Consider the following 19865-nt stretch of genomic DNA (forward strand, 5'->3'; position numbering starts at 1 on the left):
ACAACTCAGAACAGGTTTTTATGTTTAACTAGTTCAGGAAAAAACCCACAATGCAAGCATGAAGTGTTTGAGATGAAACAAGGATCAGTGCAAGATGGGCTTCGTCAAACACAAAGAAGATGACCGGAGGGCACTGGAACTGAAACCCAAGTGCACAGGTGAATTTGCACACATGCTTAGAGCAAAGAGCATCATTTTAGCTATGGACAGTTTTTCATCACAAAAGTTGTGAGAATTTTTACTAATAAAACACTTTAGAAAAGGGCCCATCCCAAAACATATATATTTTTTTTGCCAACTTAGGTTTTGCAAGCTTTGCTGGGAAAGCCTAAGAAAGGCAAAGGGAGAAATGCAAAGGGGCAGACCAAAGGCTGAGTGTAACGCAGCCATGGCAAAGGATGGTGCAGTGGCCATTGCTGCTGAGCTGCTGCTTTGCAGCCAGCATTTACCAGAGTGTGAAGTGGGGGAGCCTCCACAGCTGTGTTACACCATCCTTGGGGAAATCCCTTCTCTCCAGGCTTGGCCAGCTCATCACTTATAACTGCCTTTGCTGGAACTGCTCCTGCCTGGCTGCTCCCTTCAGTGTGGGATGGATGCCTGGACAATGCAAGGCCCACGGTCCAGTCCCAGCCACACAGACTGACTCAGTGCCTGGCCCTGGGAAACTGCAGGTAGTTTTTGTATCTGATTTCCTTATTTGCCTCACAGGAATGCTGGGGAGATTAGTTAACACCTGTATTTAACTTAGAGAAGATAATATAGAAATACAAGGATTATCACAATTGATCAGAGCAAGAATAAAGAATTCCTCAGAAGAAAAGAGAAAAAAACCCTAATCAAACATAAAAAAAAGCATTGCACAACCTACAGCCTGGATCTCATTTTTGGTTTTAGAAACTAGGAGACTGGTTTAAATTACAGGTTGAAGGTGACACTTTAGAAGGAAAGCTAATTGCTGATTTCAAGAATCCTGGGTATTCTTGTCCATGTAAATCACACCAAATATGACAGGGATTTTGTCAAAAAAACACACCTGAGAAAAGGCAGCACCGGAGTTCAACCCCCCATTGCAAGATTATCTGTCACAAAAGATTAACCTCCTCAAGCAGCAACACTGGACAAATGCCCCAATAAGCAACCCTGGCCCTACGAATGGGCCAGCTGCTCTTGCAGCTGAACAAGGGCCCACATTTCCTTTCCATGAATTCACAGCAGAGCAAAAGGCAAATCCTTGCTGATGCAGGCACAGAAACCTGCACCTCTGCAGCAACTCTGAACCTGTGCTAGGCTTTCCTGCAGGAGGGCTGTTAACAACAATACAACAGCATCTTTCATCAACAAGCCTTTCTGGAAGAGTGCTTTGGGATTTTTAGATGAAAGGAGATGATGAGAGGCAAATGGCATCAGCATCAATTGTTCCTTCTTTGTACCCTCCTGTTACCCCACAGCTCTTCCTAAATGTTCTGAGGATGATGAAACAGTCCAACCTGTATTTGAGCAAAATGGAACAGCAGGAAAAAAGCACAGCTAGGGCCTCCTAAAGATTTAGTTTGAGTATTACACACTTTGGAGAATAAAGTATGATGGGAGAGAGGAAACTTCATCAGGAACAGAGGAAATTAGTTGCAAAGATGTGCTGAATTCCTCCATGATGCCAGTGCACAATATATGGGGAAATAACCAAAGAGGAACCATATTAATGTAAATTTCTTGTGAAATGGGAGAGTGTGTGAGTACAGAGGGTGTGGGAGCAGCATGCCACACTTAAAAAATGTACTTAAATCCTGACAACTTCACTTTACACCAGAGAACACATAAAACATCCCTTCAAGGGCTAAGAGCTAGAATAAAAATTAGCCAACCTAAAATACTGTCACTACAGTGAAATCATCTATCACTAGTGTGAGCCTGTTTTCTTATCCAAGTAATTTTGTGTTGCTCTGAAGGTTTTGTGGTTTTTTTTTTTTATATTTTAGTTGGACCAAATCAGTGATTTAGAAGGAAAATTTTCATTTTGTTATGCAATTAAACTCTTAAGACAAATTATATTTCTGGGAGTCTTCAAACTGAAAATGAAAAGTTTACTTTCTTAAATAGAAAAAAAAAAAATTTATAATTTAGTGCAGTTATTATATCTGTTTGCAAATAGTTTGTTTCCACCAAAGCTTCATTTTCTATAGAACAAATGGAAAGTTCCCAACGTGGGACTCCTCCACAGTTCCACTTGAAGCAATTACATCTCACTACTGAAAGGAGAGCAGGAGACAATGCACATCCAGAGCTTGGTGTCAGGGTTAAAAGTTCTCCTTCTCACAAGTAAGCTACCAGGGGACACACCTTAGCTCTGAAATGAGGCTGGTATTCAAAGCTGAATAATGGAAGGGGTTCCCAACACCACAAATGAATTCAATACAGCTACACAACAATTCCACTTGGGAAGAGGCTTGCGCCTCTCTGGAATGAGCTAACAGAAATATGCTGTAATAGAAGGGGCTCTGTGCCAAGAACTGTGGACAATGCTCAATTAACTGTGGCTGCTCCTGGCCGTGACCTGCTGCATGCTCTGGGTCACATCTGTGCCACACCAGTGTCCCCAGCACTGCCCTGGGGGCTCTGAGGACAAACAGGTGGAGATCAGTGGTATTTTATGCTGTGTAGTGCTTTGAATTTGTGAAATCCAAGGGCTACTATTGGGAAGAGAAGAGCCAAATAAGAGGTGCAGAAGCAGAGGAAGATGTGTGTGAGCTCCCCACACACAGCCTGCCAAACATGCTTCTTCCAGGGCCTGGCCCTTGGGAACCAAAGGCAGCCAGCAGTCTCCTACCATGCCAAACTTCATATTTCCTTCCCTGTGAGATTACAGGCAGGGGGATTTGGATGAGGCCTACTACTATTTGATGTCAAAACTTCACTTGAATTTGGCACGGCAGAGTCCAAAAGCCTGACTTGAAAAGGGGAACTTTAATCTAAAACCCAGGCTCTCAGCAGGTGGGAAGTTGCTGTATTTGTATAGTCTAGTGAAAAGTCCAGCTCTCAAATTTGAGCTGTACATCCTTCCCACCACACCCATGGGTTTGGTGTTTGCATTTGCTTGGGGTTTGGGGTTTTTTTGGGGGCTTTTTTTATTTGGTTGGTTGGGTTTTTTTGCTTTTCTTTTTAATAACTGTTCACAAGTGGTAAAAAGGACTTAATTATGTGAAAAAGCTGAACTGAGGAATCCCAGAAGTCTAGCTCCATAGGAGCTGCATTGAAGGACACACGCCACATAGGCTGAGCTTGTGTCCTGTGATCAGGGAAGGAGCAAGCTGGTGGCCAGTCCTAGAGAGGAGAGGGCAGAGAAGCCACTTGCTTCTCTTTTACCAACAGTGTTACAGCTCATCTTTCATGCTTCTGCATAAGAGCACACCAAGATGTGGAAGAAAGGCAGACACATCACACCAAGACTGCAGATTTTTATGTCCTCTGTGCAGGATTACAATGGGATGTATAAAAGGTTGTATCTCTCCTGTTCTGGAGGGCAAAATGCATTCCTGTCCAACTCCCTGGCCATGGAGGATCTTGTGTCTCACTTGTAAAAAAGAGAACAACTTGAAACCCAGAACACCCAAGAGCAGCTAGAAGTGACTTCGTGCAAGTGTGCACGCAGCCTGACCTGTTCCCAACCCAAAAAATCCCGTGAGCCAAAAAAAACAAACCTTACTTTTTTCCCTAACTGGGAGTTCGTTTAGGGCAAGTACTCACTTCAGACATCTGACAGGGAAAAGAGTTCCAAAATATAATTTTTTTCCCCCAATAAGATCTTACATATTGAATAGGCTTGAGGGATTTGATTGTAGCAGTTGGGCAGCCACAGGAACTGAGGTCAACATAGAGGCCTTCTTCCAGCACACAGTGATTGTCAGTGGTTTCCCCTTTGTAACACAGGAGCCAACTGCAAGAATAATGGAACAAAAAAGATAAGCTGCTCTAGCTGCTTATTTACAGTATGTTTTTTTCAAGATTAATACTTGCTAAAGACAAAAGGAATAAAAAATTCTCTTTGTTCTTGTCACGCTTTAAGTAAGGTGACTTGAAAGGCTATGCAGCAAAGCAACAAACGCAGCAAAATCAAATTGTGTGGTACAGAAACCTCAGTTCCAGAGTCAAACGACGTTGAATGGAATTCAGACACTTCCACTGTACCAAAGTTCTCAAAAATCTGGAATAAATTCTAATTGGAGTAAAAAAAGAGTCACGGTGACTGTGCAAACCTTCCCCAGGGAGAGCAAAATTCACAGTACCCAAACCAATGACATAATGAAAGTTACTGGGATGCCTTGCAGGACAAAGGGTCTAAGACACGATGGAAGTTGATGGGCATGTGTTATGTGCTTTCTGCTGTCTGAAATTTTGTAACATTTAAAAAAAAATCGTAATACTGAAAATGATGGCATGTAAAACAACAGACACTTACCATCCCCGGAGAACCTTAAAAGAACATGGTATGAATGATGTAAAATCAGAAACTTCTGCTGTGAAATCTACACATGCTCCTTGGAAATGTGTATTACTGAAAGCTTTGAGCTATAAGAACAAAACAAAACAAAAACAATGACTAGAAGGAAAATGAATGCATTATCATTAATGTAAACAGAGAAAGCTGTTACTCTCAGAGAAGTATCCATTCAATTCACAAAGATACAATTAACTGAATTAATTGTCATTCAAAGAATCTTTTACATTTTCCACAGTTACTTTATTTTTAGAAATGTATCAAGTATTTTGTCATCTCTGAGCTGGCACAGGAGACTTCCCAGTGATGCTAAGGCAGGCAGATTTATCAAGTGTAAGTTCAACTGCAGCAGGAGGGGGTCCAGGCAAACATGAGAAGAGTAGGACTCAAGGCTGTTACCATCCACCCAAAGTCTTCCTGAACTTCAGCTTAACTCTCAGGACAGCTCAGCAATCCAGTGCTCAAAGCAGGATGGGGAAATGCTGATCAAAAGATACAGAGCTGCTAATGACAAAGTGCCCTGAAATCTGTGATCACAGTAGCTGCAGGTGGCTTTTCATTTCAAAACTAGCAGGAGGATTTCTGAGGGAAATCAGAAATGTACCACTGGGGACCTCTGAGGTTCAGCCAAGCTGCTTTTATATGTCATGGCAAAGAACTGCAAGTCACAGTGAACAACACCCCACCAGTAAGATGTGATCAGTTCATCCCAAAAAAGCCAGAAGGCTCAAAATGTTACAATAAAAGTAAAACAGAAAAAAACCAAACAAACAGACAAAAACCAATCAACCTCCCAAAAAAACCAACCTCCCCCAAACAAATAAACAAAAAGCCCAAATGAACAAACACCCCCCCCCCAAAAAAAAAAAAAAAAAACAAAAACCCAAAACAAAGCTAAACTGAAAAACACACACACACACAAAAACCCTAAAGCCCCCACCAAAACAAAAAGAAACCCTGGTATGATGTAGGCTATGATGTATAGTGAAGACACCCAGAATTCTGTACCCTTGAGCTGCCACTGTGTAACTGAGATGAATTTCATTTGAAAGCCTGAAAGACAGGCTGGAAAAGAATGAAAAATCTAAATGTATCAAAAGAACAGCTCATATTCTGTAATGTAAGAAAAACACGATGGCTGTTGCAAGAGCTACTTCCCCCTTCATGCCCCAAATTGGCCAAGCTTCCTGCCAAAGAAAAGAAATCAAGTGCTTTTGCCAGCATGGAGTGAGAAGGCCAAACATAAGTGTCAGTAAATGATTTTATGGAAAAGTTTAGTCTATGTTTTTAAAAGAAATGAATGTTTCCTGTTCAAAAGAACAAGAAAGGCTTAAGCTGGCCTTGTAGGCTATGGGTGCTAATTGGAGAGCAGGGATCAGCTACAATAAAAAGAATAAAGTGTCAACTGACTTTTCTGTAAATACAACTGCACTAGTATGTCACAAAGCATCTATTTAAGCTGTAATTACACTGTATTTTCTACCCACTCATCTCCAAGCTCTTTACAAAAGGGAATATATATACATACACACTTGCCTCTCTTTCATAGGCCACGTGCTATGCAAGGCTTTTAAAAAAGATTCTCAAACTCATTTTAACACAGAATTTATCTGGTAATGAATGAGGGTCTTAATTTGACAGAAGCTGGGGTGGAGCAGTGATTCCTCAGTGCAAACACTGCAATTAGTCTCCAACTGCAGCCATCTCCACTTTGTCAGGGTCTGACATCAGTGTGTGAGGTTTTGCTTCCCAAAAATCCAAAGGAAAGAATATTAAATACAAACACAGGGTTGCACAGCAATTACCTCTGTTTCTTATATCATCTCTGCAAGTCACCTTCTATTGAAAGAAGCTTTGTTCTTGCTGGGCAAAGCTTTATTTTAATAAATGAAAGGAATGGCTCTGTAGACTTGGTTTCTCTTTGCAGAGATTTCTTATACTCTGTGTACTTGGTTTATTAGGAAGTTTGGCAGGCAGAAAAGGTCAGGGAAGTTACTGAGAGATTTAAGAAAATTTTGCTGCTTTTCAATTTCTGGTAAGAACACAAATGAAAAAAAGACACATTCTTATAGACAGTGCAATCAGCTCCCTTAGTTCAGACATGTGCTTATTAAAGGTGGGAGAATGTATGATCATTCAAAATAACCAATATATGACTTACTCAAGAGGCAGGATGTTTAAGAACTTGTCAGCTCATATGCACCATGCTTAGAAGTTCCAAACTAGGAGACTGTTCCAATCTGTGAGACTGGTTTTCATTGTAGAAAACTTTTATTTTACTCTGAATGTGAAAATCTTGATATTTATCTAAAGGCCTGTCTTTTACTTAACCTACGTGATTAAATGTTTTCTCATTAAAAATAACTCAAAATATCTCCCCTCCTACAAGAACTGTAGTTATATAAAATATGTTATTTCCTCCCTAGCCTCAAGGCATAATCCTGTGAAAACCAGGATTGTGGTAAGTCAGGATAGCAATTTTTTCACAAATGGTGTTATGACTGCTATTAAAGACCACAAGAGGCAAAATACAAACCAGTACATGTCAATATTTAAAGGTGTCTGTGCATATACACACACACACAGGTTTTTTTTTTGTGTGTTTCTGGAAATAAAAAGGCCTGTAATGCACAACTTATTAAAACTTCAAAGGTTTGAACTGGTCTTAAAGGTCTGCAACACAGGAATAATACACTCAAAGAATAGATTTTGGGAGATCCTGATCAAGAAATATAAGAATCTGAGATGAAAATAAAATTATCTTCGACTGTTTAGACCTCACCAGTTTTATCTGAGTTAGTAATTTTTTCTGGTATCATTTACAAAGGCACTCTGGTGAACATACTTGCAAGTCTTTGGATTTGGCTGCAAAGTGCCATGTGAATAGGCTGGGCAGGAAGTCAGTGTTTAAGTTTAAAATAATACACCAATTATGTCTTCAGACAGGAAACATTTCCTGTAGTCCTGGGTTAATCATAAAATGGTAGAATTGGAGAAAAAGGAGGGTGTGGTCCACCTGCTAAGTAACACAATGCACATTTCCCATCCAAGCAAGAAAGAGAAATTGTGTCCAGATGACAAAATACTTAAGCGTGCTGAAACAGAACCACAGAGCTCTAAAATATCTTTTGTCTGGAAAGAAGTCATGTTTCTCGAAATAAACTTTCCCAAATTTGCTTAATTAAAATCATCTCAGAGAGAGCACTAAAATCACTCAGATCATCACCCATGCCAGAAGGAGAGAAAAAGATCGATCAAACAACTCATGCTGGACGAGGGAAGAGCCTTGCTGAGACAGAACATTGCAGGGAACACAGAGCACACATGGTGACGAACACAGAGCAGGTTTGTGTTTCAGAAAGATAACTCAAAGGTCCACTAATGGAATATAACCTCATCATAAGGATATGTCCAGTTAAGCTCTGATGTTACTGTAACCAAATGGGAACCTTAAGGAGGAGCTCTACCTGCTTGAAGACTTTGGAAAGAACTACCAGCATCCAAGACTAAAAAAGCCAACTTCCAGGTGTTGATGCATTTGCAGGTTTAAATGTGCAGTTTTGTTTTCTGCAGTTTAAATTTTTATCTTCACCTCACAAATAAACACAGAAGTGACAAACTGGATGCAATGCGAAATAATGGAAAGAAAATCTGCCATAAAGAGAAGGATGAATGGATGGGATGATGAGTTTCCAGAAACAAGAGAGAAAGAAGAGGAAAATCAATAGCTATAGAGATCCAAAGTCACTCAAAACCTATAGGACTGATTGCATTTTTGGGGATAGAATACTAAAGGGTATGATCCAGAATAAAGCAAAGAGCACGACACTTAGCAGACTTTACTTTTATCCATTTGCCAGTTTCCTCCATCACTGATCTGCTGTAGCAAGGTGACAATATTGAAGTATCACCTGAAATTACTGAGATGTCATCTGAAGCAAGGCATTCAACATTAATTGTTAAGTGTAGTTTAGCACTAGAGACTGTTACGTAATACCAACTTACCAAATGTGGAGGCTCATTCGTCCCAAGGGGCTCCTGCAACAATAAATACATATACACACATTAGAAAACCCCAACATTAATTACAATTAACTTCCTAGGAGACATGCCAAGCTGCCTGAAATTTGTAAAGTATGAACTCAGGAGCAGAAGAAAAAAAGCTTCCCAGGCTCTTGGCACAATTCTCTTCCACAATTTCTGCCATGAGCTGCCTGTAAGCTCACAATTACCTGCCTGATTGTTCAATGCCTTTCACACAGAGAACTTGCATCAGCATTAATTAGTTCCCATAATGTGCATTAGAGTCCATGTAAATGCCTCTACATTTACTTTTGAGGCTGCTTCTTGAAAAAAAACCAGAACTGAAACCAACAGAAGACACCTCTCTCAACATGTGCTCTTCAAAATAAGGTTGAGTATTCCTTTTGCATTCCTCTAAATTATTACTTATTAATAATGTTTACTTATTATCATTTAATACTTATGGCTGTAGATTGTCTTTGTTTTGCATTAGGGTTTTGACAATGCTGGCACTAATCTGCTTGGGTGAGTTAGCACTACCTTGGATTGAATAATGGATTAAAAATATTTCCTGTCTTTATTCACTGTATCTAGTACAAATATTTTAGCATAAAAGTAAGGGGAAAAAATCCAATAGAATTCTATTATGTAACAACACAGTCCAGATAAATTCTCAAGTATTTTAAAATACATTATCAATTACTATGCTTTATAGCAAATTAATCTTTCCAGGTCAGGCTATTTTCTCCATGTATGCAGTGTTCCAAAGGGAAATTCTTCTTATGAAGTTTCCCTGACAATTTTCTCAAAAGACAAGAAAGATCTGTCCATTTAAGCGTTCATCCTGAACAGACTCATTATACCTTTCAGGAGGGTCTTTTAATTGTTGCAAAGCAAATAGACAGGTTGTTATAATGTGGGCTTTCCTGTTTAATTATTATGGTAAACTCTGAACTCTAAAAGTCTCATTTCTTTTAAGGTTTTCCTTAAATTCTGGTAACTTACCAGCTTAACAGGTCGAATTGACATGATGGTTTTACTAGATCCTCCCCAGTCAAAGAAGCATTTGTATTTTCCTTTCTCCAATACATATTGCTCTCCACAGAAATACTTCTGCTGATATGCCACCCACCTGAGGAAAGACACAAAAATTAAACTGAAAACATCACATTTTTTCTGAGTAGTTTGATGACAAAAACAGCAAGTCAAGCACAACAGAATGTCCACTGGCAGACAGTGCAACATTAAACATGATGAGAGGCACAAAACTGTCACAACACTTGATTTTCTGCTTTTCCCTACTTTGGCAAACACGAGACTTTAGGTGTCTGCCTTCCCAGCAAATGCACTTTGAGATGATGCCCTGCTCAGAAATTCAGAGGAAAGACATTTAACTGATAACTTTTTGAATCTCTCTTAACTGAATCTTTGCCCATTTGGCATCCCCCAGACAGGGCTTTCTTACAGCTTTTCCAGTTGGACTTAGGAAAAACGGTGCAAGAAGAAAGAGAAGTAACTGAGGAAGGCTTGATGAAATTAAGCAAAAGCCTACAACAACTGGCGGTTCAAGCTTCTCCCACCCTGCTTTCTCTCCTGCAATTTAAGAAGAAAGAAACCTCCAACTAGAGGGTCCTTCTATCCCTGCACAGTGGCAGAAGAAGACTGGGGCTGGTTAGAAAGACACCTCTAAATCACCCACTTTTGGTGGTGCATTCCTCTCTTACTCACCCAGCACTGAGACTATTTTATTAGGGATGTAGCAGGGCATGTCCTTACCCATTTCACTTCTGTCACCCATTGATGAATCTGTTTGTTATTAATTTATCCAATGCTTTTTTTTTAACCTCCTGGTGCTCTCTGCTACCACAGTCCCTTCAGCAGCAAGTTCCAGAAACTCACTGCCTCTAGTGTAGGAAAAGCTTTTTTTCCTTCCCACATCAAAATCTGCTTTAAAGCAAATCTCCAGTTCCATAAAGCATTTCCCCAACATGTTGTCATGCAAGATTCTGTGAACTGTATTAATCTTGTCTTACCACCTTCAGGATTTTGCAGCTCTCATTTGTATCCCTCCTCTCCAAACTGAGTCTCAGCCTTTCATTCTTGCAGCTAATCCTCATGAGACACTAATCACCAATCCCTACATAAGCAGTTCAGGCCCCTCACTTCACAGTTCCTGATCCCCACCACCATTAGGGTAGTTATGACAATATTAATACTGCATTTTAAAAATTACTGTTAATTGTCTGAAACCCACATGATTCCACAGTGCTCTTTGCCCTTAATGTCTTTTATGGTTCTATAAAAGTTTTTTAATTTTCAGTGTCATCAGTCTAAATTTATTACACAGCACATCTCATCCTTTCTGGACAGGCTTTACCTGTCCCAAAAATTATACCAGTTCTTAATATATCTAAAATATCTTTTCAATATTACTGCCATGGAACTGTGTGACTCCTCTGGGGCGACATCACAAACTTTTTCTATGAACAAGAATGCTCAGATCCAAATCAAGGTGTAGGCATGAGAGCTACAGAAAACTAAAATTACTATTTCCCTTCCACTCCCCAAGGAAATTTAAAGAAACACTTTTCTCCTTCAAATATTCACCACATGTACCATGTGGAATATAGTCTGTCAAGAGATGCACCCAAATGTGCACAGAAATGTTTAACAGTTCCATGTATTTGAGCAGACTTACACTCCACTTTTCACAAGAATCGACCTTGTCTCAGGGCCAAATCCAGCCTGCTCTAAATCAGGGATTTCTTCATTGATGATGTCAAATGCTTTCCCATCTTCATCATCAGACTGGAAAAGTGCCACTGAAGACTCTATGAAATCCTAAGAGGTAGCACAGGAGTTAGAAGACTGTCACAGCTCAATGACTCTTCACAACATAAAACATTTTGGGAAAGAGTTGTAGCCAGAAGACAGCATTTTATAGAGCTTGAAGGGGCTTGGCTCCATGGTGTGGATCTCTATGGGGTATTCTGGCATTGAAGTTCTGGAATAACTGGAAGCCTGGCAATCTGATATGGCCTTCAGGGGTTTGCACTGAAGAGAGGAAGAGCCTGTTGCCCCTGAGCACCATCCTTTCCTCTTTGAGGATGGCTCAGAGTGTAAAGATGCCTGTGTGGGAAGGAGAAGAGTTACGAAGGAAAGCGTTTAGCACTGATCTTCTAAAAACCTCACAAACAACTACTGCAAGCATGACCACGACTATAATTTTTTATTAAACTTCTCCTTCCTCATCCCTTTCCAGCAACATGGCAATAATTATGAAAAGGAAAAGTCTGAGCAAGATCACCTTTCCAGCACAAGGGGTTTGTACTTTTTGGATATATCCACTATAGCTATAAATAAATCATGCTTATCACTGTCACATTCTCTCTTACATAGCTGTGTGACACTGCTTTGTGCTTTCAGCCAGCTTAGTTTCTTGGCCAGATTACTTGCACAGCTTCAGATTATTGGAATTTGGGTTTCAAATCTTCAGCTTTTTAACTACTTAGCAATTTTAAGCACACAGTTCAGTTGCTGCTTGGGAAAACAAAAAACAACAATGCATTCACTTTACTCCTTTAACTTTTAACAGAAAGCAGGAATTCAATTTCAGTGTTTCTCAATCATTCAGCAGTTATAAATTTAAGTTATATATTGAAACTAACCAAGTCTTGCAAACAAGAAACAATTGCTGTTAACTGCTAATTGTGGTTGACAGAGGCTCACAAACAGATGAGGACTCAACCATGGGTATTATTACACTAAACACTGAGAAAACAAAGATTTATAACTATCAAAAAACACCTGGAAATTAAGGCCAAAGCAGCATGCAGTCAGATTCATTTGGCCAGGTGAATCGGATCAAACAGGCTCTTTGGAGGACACCATGTCTTTCTACAGGACACAATCACAGTGAATAATGAAAACCAATTTTAGAACTTGATGTGACTCAATTTCTCTGCACTGTTTACAGGACAGTAAAAGGTGATGGAACAAATTCTCTAGTAAAACTTGTTCTCTTACTGTGTTGACAACTTCCTTCCTTCATTTATTTAAACTGTTAAACTGCTGCAACTATTTCAGGTATCCACTTGGCATTACAGTGCCAGGTCTGGAGAAATCATCATGAACAAGCTTCAGACTATTTTTTAGTGAAAAAATAAAAAAAAGGAAAGAACAACAAAACTAGTGCAGTATTAGTGCAAATTAAAAACAGCTACTCTAAACAGTCCTAAAGCAAAAGAGTTCCCAAAATGTAATTTAGATCAAATCCGCACATAATTTCCTTAACTAAGTTTAAAATGCTGAAATATATCCACAGTTGTAAAAACATCTTTCAAATTCAGCCATCATTCTTTTCTGCCTGAACTTCTACTGCAACTTCTCTTACAAAAAGCAACAGGAAAAATACCTTTTAAGAAAAGACTTTCAGACCAAGGCAGATCATACTAGACTTGAAAACATTAGTGGGAAAGCTCTGAAGGAAACATACACAGAAACTTTGCTCTTTCACTGAGCCATGGGCAAACCCCAGCTTGAAACGCATTTGACACTGCAGAACAGAAGCAAATGCCACTGCCCCAGAGCAGCTCAGAGTCCAGACTGCTGCCTGCCCCTAGGAATGAGCTCTGCATTTGACTCAGGTGTGTTCAACACAGATACTGACAGGGAGCTGGCAGCAACTGGAAAAAATAATTCCACAAGACCTTTTTATCTCTGCTTCCCAAACATCCCCTGAACGCCCCATTAGCCTTTGTGACTGTTCACTGCAGGAATAGTCAAGCCAGCCAAAAGCTAAGAGCCCTTACAGTGTGCCCACATGTGGGTACCTCTTCACCAGTGCCTGGGGAAGGGGGATGTGCAGCAATATTCCTGTGGATTCTGAGACCATCGCAACTTTTACCTTCCCCTGACAGAATTCCTGAGGTCAGAGAGAAGAACCAGGACATCTGCTGTGCAGTCAGGGGCCTCAAGCACACAGAGTTTGGATTTTTGCCCAGGACCCCTTGAAACTGAATGTTTGGTACTAAACTATTTTTAAAATCCTGACCTTAAGTATGGTATACAAAGTCATAAAGGGAGCATATGGCCAGCCTGGGCAGTGCCCTGTGTGCTGCACATTGCCCAGAGGGAGGTAATCTGCTGGTCAAGCTAAACAACACAATGCCAGGGCCATTACTCATTCCATTGGCAAGCAGCTGGTTGCCTTCAGTTATGCAACAAATTGAGGGGAATTATTCCTTTTCACTTCTATTATCAATAGGTAAATATTTATACATATTGATAAGCCAATTGGATTGATCTCTGTTGATATATGAGTGAATGATGCATGTTTTTAAACATTAATAACTTGAGCCTTCTGACTGTTTTAGGTGCAAGTTAAATTAAATACATGACGTGGAAGATCATTCTTGCTACCCACATGCATGATAACTTGTATTAATGCCCTTTACTTGTATTTATGTATTTACTTGTTTTTAACTTGTATTTATGTCCTTTGACATAAAACCCTAAAAAGATCAATTTAAGTTGCTCAAGTATCCTATATACAGCTGGAAAAGAGAGGAAAGCTAAGATTATTCAGTAATTAAATAGGATTCTGCACATTTAAAATGAGGAATCTGAAGAAATTGCCTACCTACTTTTTTCTCAGCAACCAAAAAGTTATTTAGAGAAGGATATTTTTCTTGAATTCCATTCATTCTCCTATCTTTATTTTGATAGATTCTGATTATAAATACAGCTTTTGCTAGGTGACTATCACGAAAAACAAACCTGCAAGTTGTGAATTTAAGTATGGCCTTCTGGGGCTCACATAAAGTTGAGAAAGTGAGTTTGCTTTAAATCCCCATCTTCAATTTCCACAAAACTCCTGGCTCAGGAATATCACATCTCTTCAGATGAGGAGATGAGTAATCTGAGTTTACAAAACTGCGTAATATCAGAGTGAACAATCTTAGTCTCAGAAGAATTTACTCTTTGCAGCTGTATTTAATGCTCACAGAGATGCCATTATAATAAAAAAATCCTTCAAACACTTACACAAACAAACAAAAAACCCAAACCAAAACAAAGGAAATTATAAAGAAGTTCTAACCCCATGTTTCTCCATTGCTAAAATGTCTAACTTTCCTTCCAATAGCAGACTCTTACAAATAGTTTTTATTATTATTTCATCCTTGCCTACACTAAACACATTTTAGTAGCAGGGATTTTTTTACCATGATTGTTTTTGCTGCCAAAATTTTCTGGCAGAAAAATCACAGACAGAGGGTAATGCTGTTTTAAGGCCTACAACAGCTGCTGCATTGAAAAGCTATTTTTGTTTTAATCAAGAACTACTCTGTACACTCAGGCACGTTATGCTTTTAAGAAAATTCCATTTGAGAGATTGAAATAGCTCGAAGTGCAGGACTGAGGTACTTGGAAAATCTGGCAGGTAGACAAGGAATTCTGCATGATAAAATTTTTGTATGAACTTCACAAAGACTGTTTAGAACCTGCTTTTTTCTTAGTGCAGTCTAAATTTCATCCAGTAGGAAAAGAATGAGGATGAGCACAGGCAAAAGATGGAATGCCCCAACCCAAGGCAGCTGTACCATTACAGAGAATAAGCTTGCTCTTTATGGCCAGAGCTGTGTGCATAATTTGTGAGAAATCCATGTGAGTACTTACAGCCTGAAGGAAGCGGAAGGAGAGCAGGGCACTGTCACTTCCCCCCCAGGAGCATCTGTCCTCATAATCTCCCTCCTCCAGCAAGAACTGATGGCCTTTGTAACGTTCCTTATCATAGGCAACCCATCTGTGGCATCCCCACAACAGCAAAAAAAGAAAAGTCAGTAAAGGCAAAACAACTGCATGCATGATTTTCTCTAACAAATAAAGGGAGAAGAGAACCCCCCAAACCCACTAAAATGAGTATCACAAACCCAGCCAATGAACAAAGCAATGCTTGTTTGGAATCACAACAGGCACCCATGAAGTGTTCTTTGTGGATCAAGATCCTGCCATGTGATTATTTATCCAACAATAGTTGATTTATGTAATGCTTCTCCGTGTACCTCCTCTCAGCCAGTCACATTCCCAACAGCAATATTTGGTACCACAGAGCCCAGGATGTAGCTAGATGTTACTTTCAGTGATAAAAAACCAAGCAAGCAGCGGATCTCTTCACTGTGCTAATAAATGATGAGACCCTACCCTTGCTGGAGATGGTGACAAATTAACAGATTTCAGTAGAACATTATTTTGCCTGCTTATATTTTTTTTTACTTTAATATAAAAATGTATATATATAAACAGACAAGCAAATTGAAGATATAAACGATATTGTACATGGAATATGTTTTAGCAGTAAACAAAGATAAATTTTCAAAGTACTTTGAATAAATAGATAAGGCTCAGTTGAAAGAAGGTGTTTCCATATCAACTTCAGATCTCTAATGGATGTCAATTTTACAAAGTGTTTCCCCCTCCTTTTTCCTTGTAAGCATTTCTTTCATTAAAACTCCCTTATAAATATTAGCACTGCTGTACAAATTCTGTTGGCAGTGAAATTTGGCAGGCAGGGACTTTTAGTACCATTTGGTTTACATTAATTTAGCTGTTTAGGTTACCACAGCACTAAAAATAAAAGCTGCAACAACAGACAGAACAACGATTTTTAATAATCTGAGGCTTCCCATATAGCAAACACACAATGCACTTATGAATAGATTATCTGAGTATTAACAATTACGTTTGTTTTGAATTTAGTACTCATCAAATTCTGACAAGAGCCTGAAAAGATGTATGTTATTCCATCTTTATGCTGAAGTGGAAAATCCCTTAGGAAACAAAAGCAAGATTTTTTGAAAACTGTTTTATTACTGAAGCCTTTGGAAGAAGCAACCAGCCTGCCTGCTCTCAGACAGTCCTGTCCTGTTGGGAGAGGGTGAAAGAATAAAGTGAGGGGTTGGTGGCTGATGCTGAGTTTACCTCAGAGCATCCACCTGTGACACAAGGAAGGGCAGGGCAACACAGAATCTATCCAGCACCTCAATTAATGAAAATAACAGCACATACCCAATGCCAGATAAAATGCAACAGCTGGCAGAGGAAAACCATTAAGATAATAAAACAGTTTATAGGTTTCAGAGGTATTAAAATGTCAAACTGAAGACTGACCACACCTACCCAAGGTCATTTCAGCAAATTAAGTAGAGACTATCAGAAGTATAAATCAATACAAATTAAAGCTCTGTGTGAACAAAGCGGCCTAATTTATTGGCATCCAAATGGCAAACACTGACTTCACACCTTTCACACATTTACCTTGGTAGGCTGATAATTGAAGAGCTGATAATAAAAGAAATATACACTCCCTTCTTCTCAAAACATTTCACCCGTGGAAGACTTCAGTCATCGTCAGTTAGCACTTCTAAGCTTTTAGTTATGCTTCTCTGTTTTAAAATAAATAAATATAAAAATGAAATATACTCACACTCCACCAATTACACGTAATGATCCAATTTCCTGAAACTCCTCTTCACTACCAAACAGTGCTGGGACAGAAGTGATGTTTTCTGAAAACTCTTTGGACCATCCTCCAAAGTGGGTTTTCTCATATATTATTATCTAGAAAACATGATGTTGAGATTAATCCTTCAAAAGTAGACAAGAAGCCTCTCCCTGTACTTTGCTGAAGTTATTTCCATGACTGCAGTTAACAGCCCCTTCAAGTTCTTTATCTGCTAAATCACATAGATCACTATTTACAATATTTGTATCTGTTGCAGCACTTATTAGAAAAACACCCAAGTCATGCATGTATTTGTATAATTAAAAGTTACCTAAAGCATTAGCATTTTTGTAGAAAAAGGAGGAAAAAGGAACAATAACTGTGGATCAGCTTTCAGCTCCTCAGATCACAGAAGGATCATGGTCTCTCTCACAACTCTTGCATTGGAATAGGGGCTAGGACAGAAGGGTTCTATTCCTGTCCTCTTCCTCCCTTCCCTCTCCTTTTCTTTTTAAACTTGGTATGTAAAATGCGAAAATCTCTACCAATCCCTTTATCATTACAGTGATTAATGTGTCAAGTCAGAAAAACTCATTTTACAGAAAATTCACACTTTCCTAATATGTGAAAAACAAACTACTGGTACTTTTACACCTCATCAAACATTAAGTGAACTTGACAGCATTAGGGAGTCATTTTGCAGCAGCAAGCCTTGAGCAGTTATCGAAGATCACACACCAAACAAAAGGAAAGCAACTTCCATAAAGATTTGATATTCCCAATGTGCTTATATTTTACTCTCAATGCCCTCTGTGCTTACCTTCACATTCATTGGCATTTGCACCTTTAGTCCTCCCTAAAAACAGATGAGGGGGAAAATAAGTTATTTATATTAAATTTGAAGCCCCCCTCTGACATGTGCTTTACAGTACTATGAGAGCATGAAAACTTTGCAATTTTATTCACCACTTTCAGTGCTGGCTATAGATTTCAAAAGGCCAGGCACACTATAAACCTGACCTACAAACAAATCCGTGCACTGACAAACCTCTAAGACTGCAAGCAATTTAGAAGTATTTGGTCTAGAATTCTAAAGTAAATATTTACTACACGTTTTTAAACTAATCGATACAAAACAGTATTTAAAATTAATTTTTAAAGCTATATTGTATGCATTTCAAATTTTTAAAGCACAAATGGTGCAACACTAGAAGAGAGAGAAAACAGCAAGAGAGAGAGAGAAAATAGAGTCTGACATATTCATGTTTATGGTCAAAGAGCAAATACAACAAATGCATCTTCTCTGGAAATGTGAGTGAATGATGCTCTGTGAGGGAATAAGAGACACTGACCTCACTTGAGTGACTAAAGAGACAGCTATTAGCTCTTACTCCTTTATGGCTTTTAAACTGTCTTCCTGTAGGCCTGCTATGTACACAGTAAAATTTGTGTTATACCCCTTCCCATCTTTCACATGCAGATCCAAGTTCTGTCTGTCAACACAAAAAAACCAGCTGCACATCCCCAGATTTGTGTGCAGAGAAATACTACTGGGTAATAAAGTCATTATCTGGTCTTCCACCCCCAGTAAACCCTAACTAAACAAAGAAAATTATAAACTCCAGAAAGGCTTTTGGGTTAACTAATTAGTGTTGGATGCAATAAAATTAAGAACCTTTCTGTCTTATTTGACCTCCTCCCAACAACAGCAGTTTCCCAGGAAGATGCTGGGGGTGCAGAAGCTCAAGTCACAGTGACCAAAGCAAGCACACCACGGAGGATTAATCCAGAATGAACATCAGAGCCCAAGCTGTACTTAGATCAAAACCTTTGGGGAAATAACTATTAAAAAAAAAAAAAAAAAAAGGCAGCACACAACTTATCAGGGAATTGTGAAGTCCTCACCATTCTTAAGGGACGCAGAGATTTTACATCTGCTGAAGGAATTTCAGGTGGTAAATCACATTCTTCCAAAACAGTCATCTCTCCCTTATAATTCAAGTCTGAATAAGCAAGCCATCTAGAACAGTAAGGATAAATGACTCAATAAGTTCATCAATTAGATTCCAAATACAAAGATCTTATTCAAATTATTTTCCTTTTTGTACTCATAAGAGCTAGATAATGTTTGAGACAGCACATCAAAACAAAGCTGAATTTAAATATGCTGGCAACATCACTGCTAGGAATATCTCAGACACTTTTTCTTAGTCCAAGCTAAATATAAATGAAAGAGAAGAAATTACCAATTTGTTCACTCACTTAAAAAAGCCAGCTTGGTACTTTATGAGTATACAAAAAAAAGCCAGTACTGAGGATGAGATGTTTGCATAGAATTTTATCAAAGATTATCACCTTTGAATTAAAAGGTTTCTTACATCAGTCCCTTATAATTTTTTTTCAGTGGAAGTTATTAAAGTATGATTATTTACAACAATCCTTTGGAAAGCTATCATAGTTCTGACATGAGGACTAAAAATGCTGTGAGTCCTTCAGACTGTTCTCAGTCAAAAAAAAGAGCTGAATGTAGAAGCTGAACACATGTTTAGGAGACCACACAAGGAATGAAGGAAGAGGCATGGAGCCATATGGAAAATTATTTTCTTAAAACTACCAAGTTTTGTCAAAACTAAGACAGGACTCTGTTTTTAACTCCCTCTCACATATTGTGAGATAGTGGGAAGGAAGACTTGGCTCACATGGAAAGGCAATACTCTTGTAATAGAAGAGCTACTGTCATTCTGCAATTATCTATGGGAAGATCCACACAACTCCTAAACTTCAGGAAAGTGAGGCTTTGGCCCAGGGAACAACAGCCCATTCTGCTCAATACAGGAAGTTCTGGGT

General features: G+C 38.9%; 1 protein-coding gene across 1 annotated transcript in view; it reads right to left on the minus strand.

Moving 5' to 3' along the window:
• Positions 1 to 19865, minus strand: part of CRYBG3 (crystallin beta-gamma domain containing 3) — a 79853-nt gene that overhangs the window by 10173 nt on the left and 49815 nt on the right. Inside the window, exons 9-17 of the mRNA XM_030263801.4 lie at positions 18924 to 19038; positions 17839 to 17874; positions 17001 to 17134; positions 15194 to 15320; positions 11214 to 11356; positions 9521 to 9647; positions 8498 to 8530; positions 4454 to 4563; positions 3805 to 3931 (exon numbers count right to left, since the gene is read on the minus strand). Of these exons, the coding sequence (XP_030119661.4) occupies positions 3805 to 3931; positions 4454 to 4563; positions 8498 to 8530; positions 9521 to 9647; positions 11214 to 11356; positions 15194 to 15320; positions 17001 to 17134; positions 17839 to 17874; positions 18924 to 19038 (952 nt within the window). The remainder of the gene's footprint in view (positions 1 to 3804; positions 3932 to 4453; positions 4564 to 8497; positions 8531 to 9520; positions 9648 to 11213; positions 11357 to 15193; positions 15321 to 17000; positions 17135 to 17838; positions 17875 to 18923; positions 19039 to 19865) is intronic.

Source organism: Taeniopygia guttata, chromosome 1, assembly GCF_048771995.1.
Source record: "Taeniopygia guttata chromosome 1, bTaeGut7.mat, whole genome shotgun sequence".
In the NCBI taxonomy this organism is placed as follows: Eukaryota; Metazoa; Chordata; class Aves; order Passeriformes; family Estrildidae; genus Taeniopygia; species Taeniopygia guttata.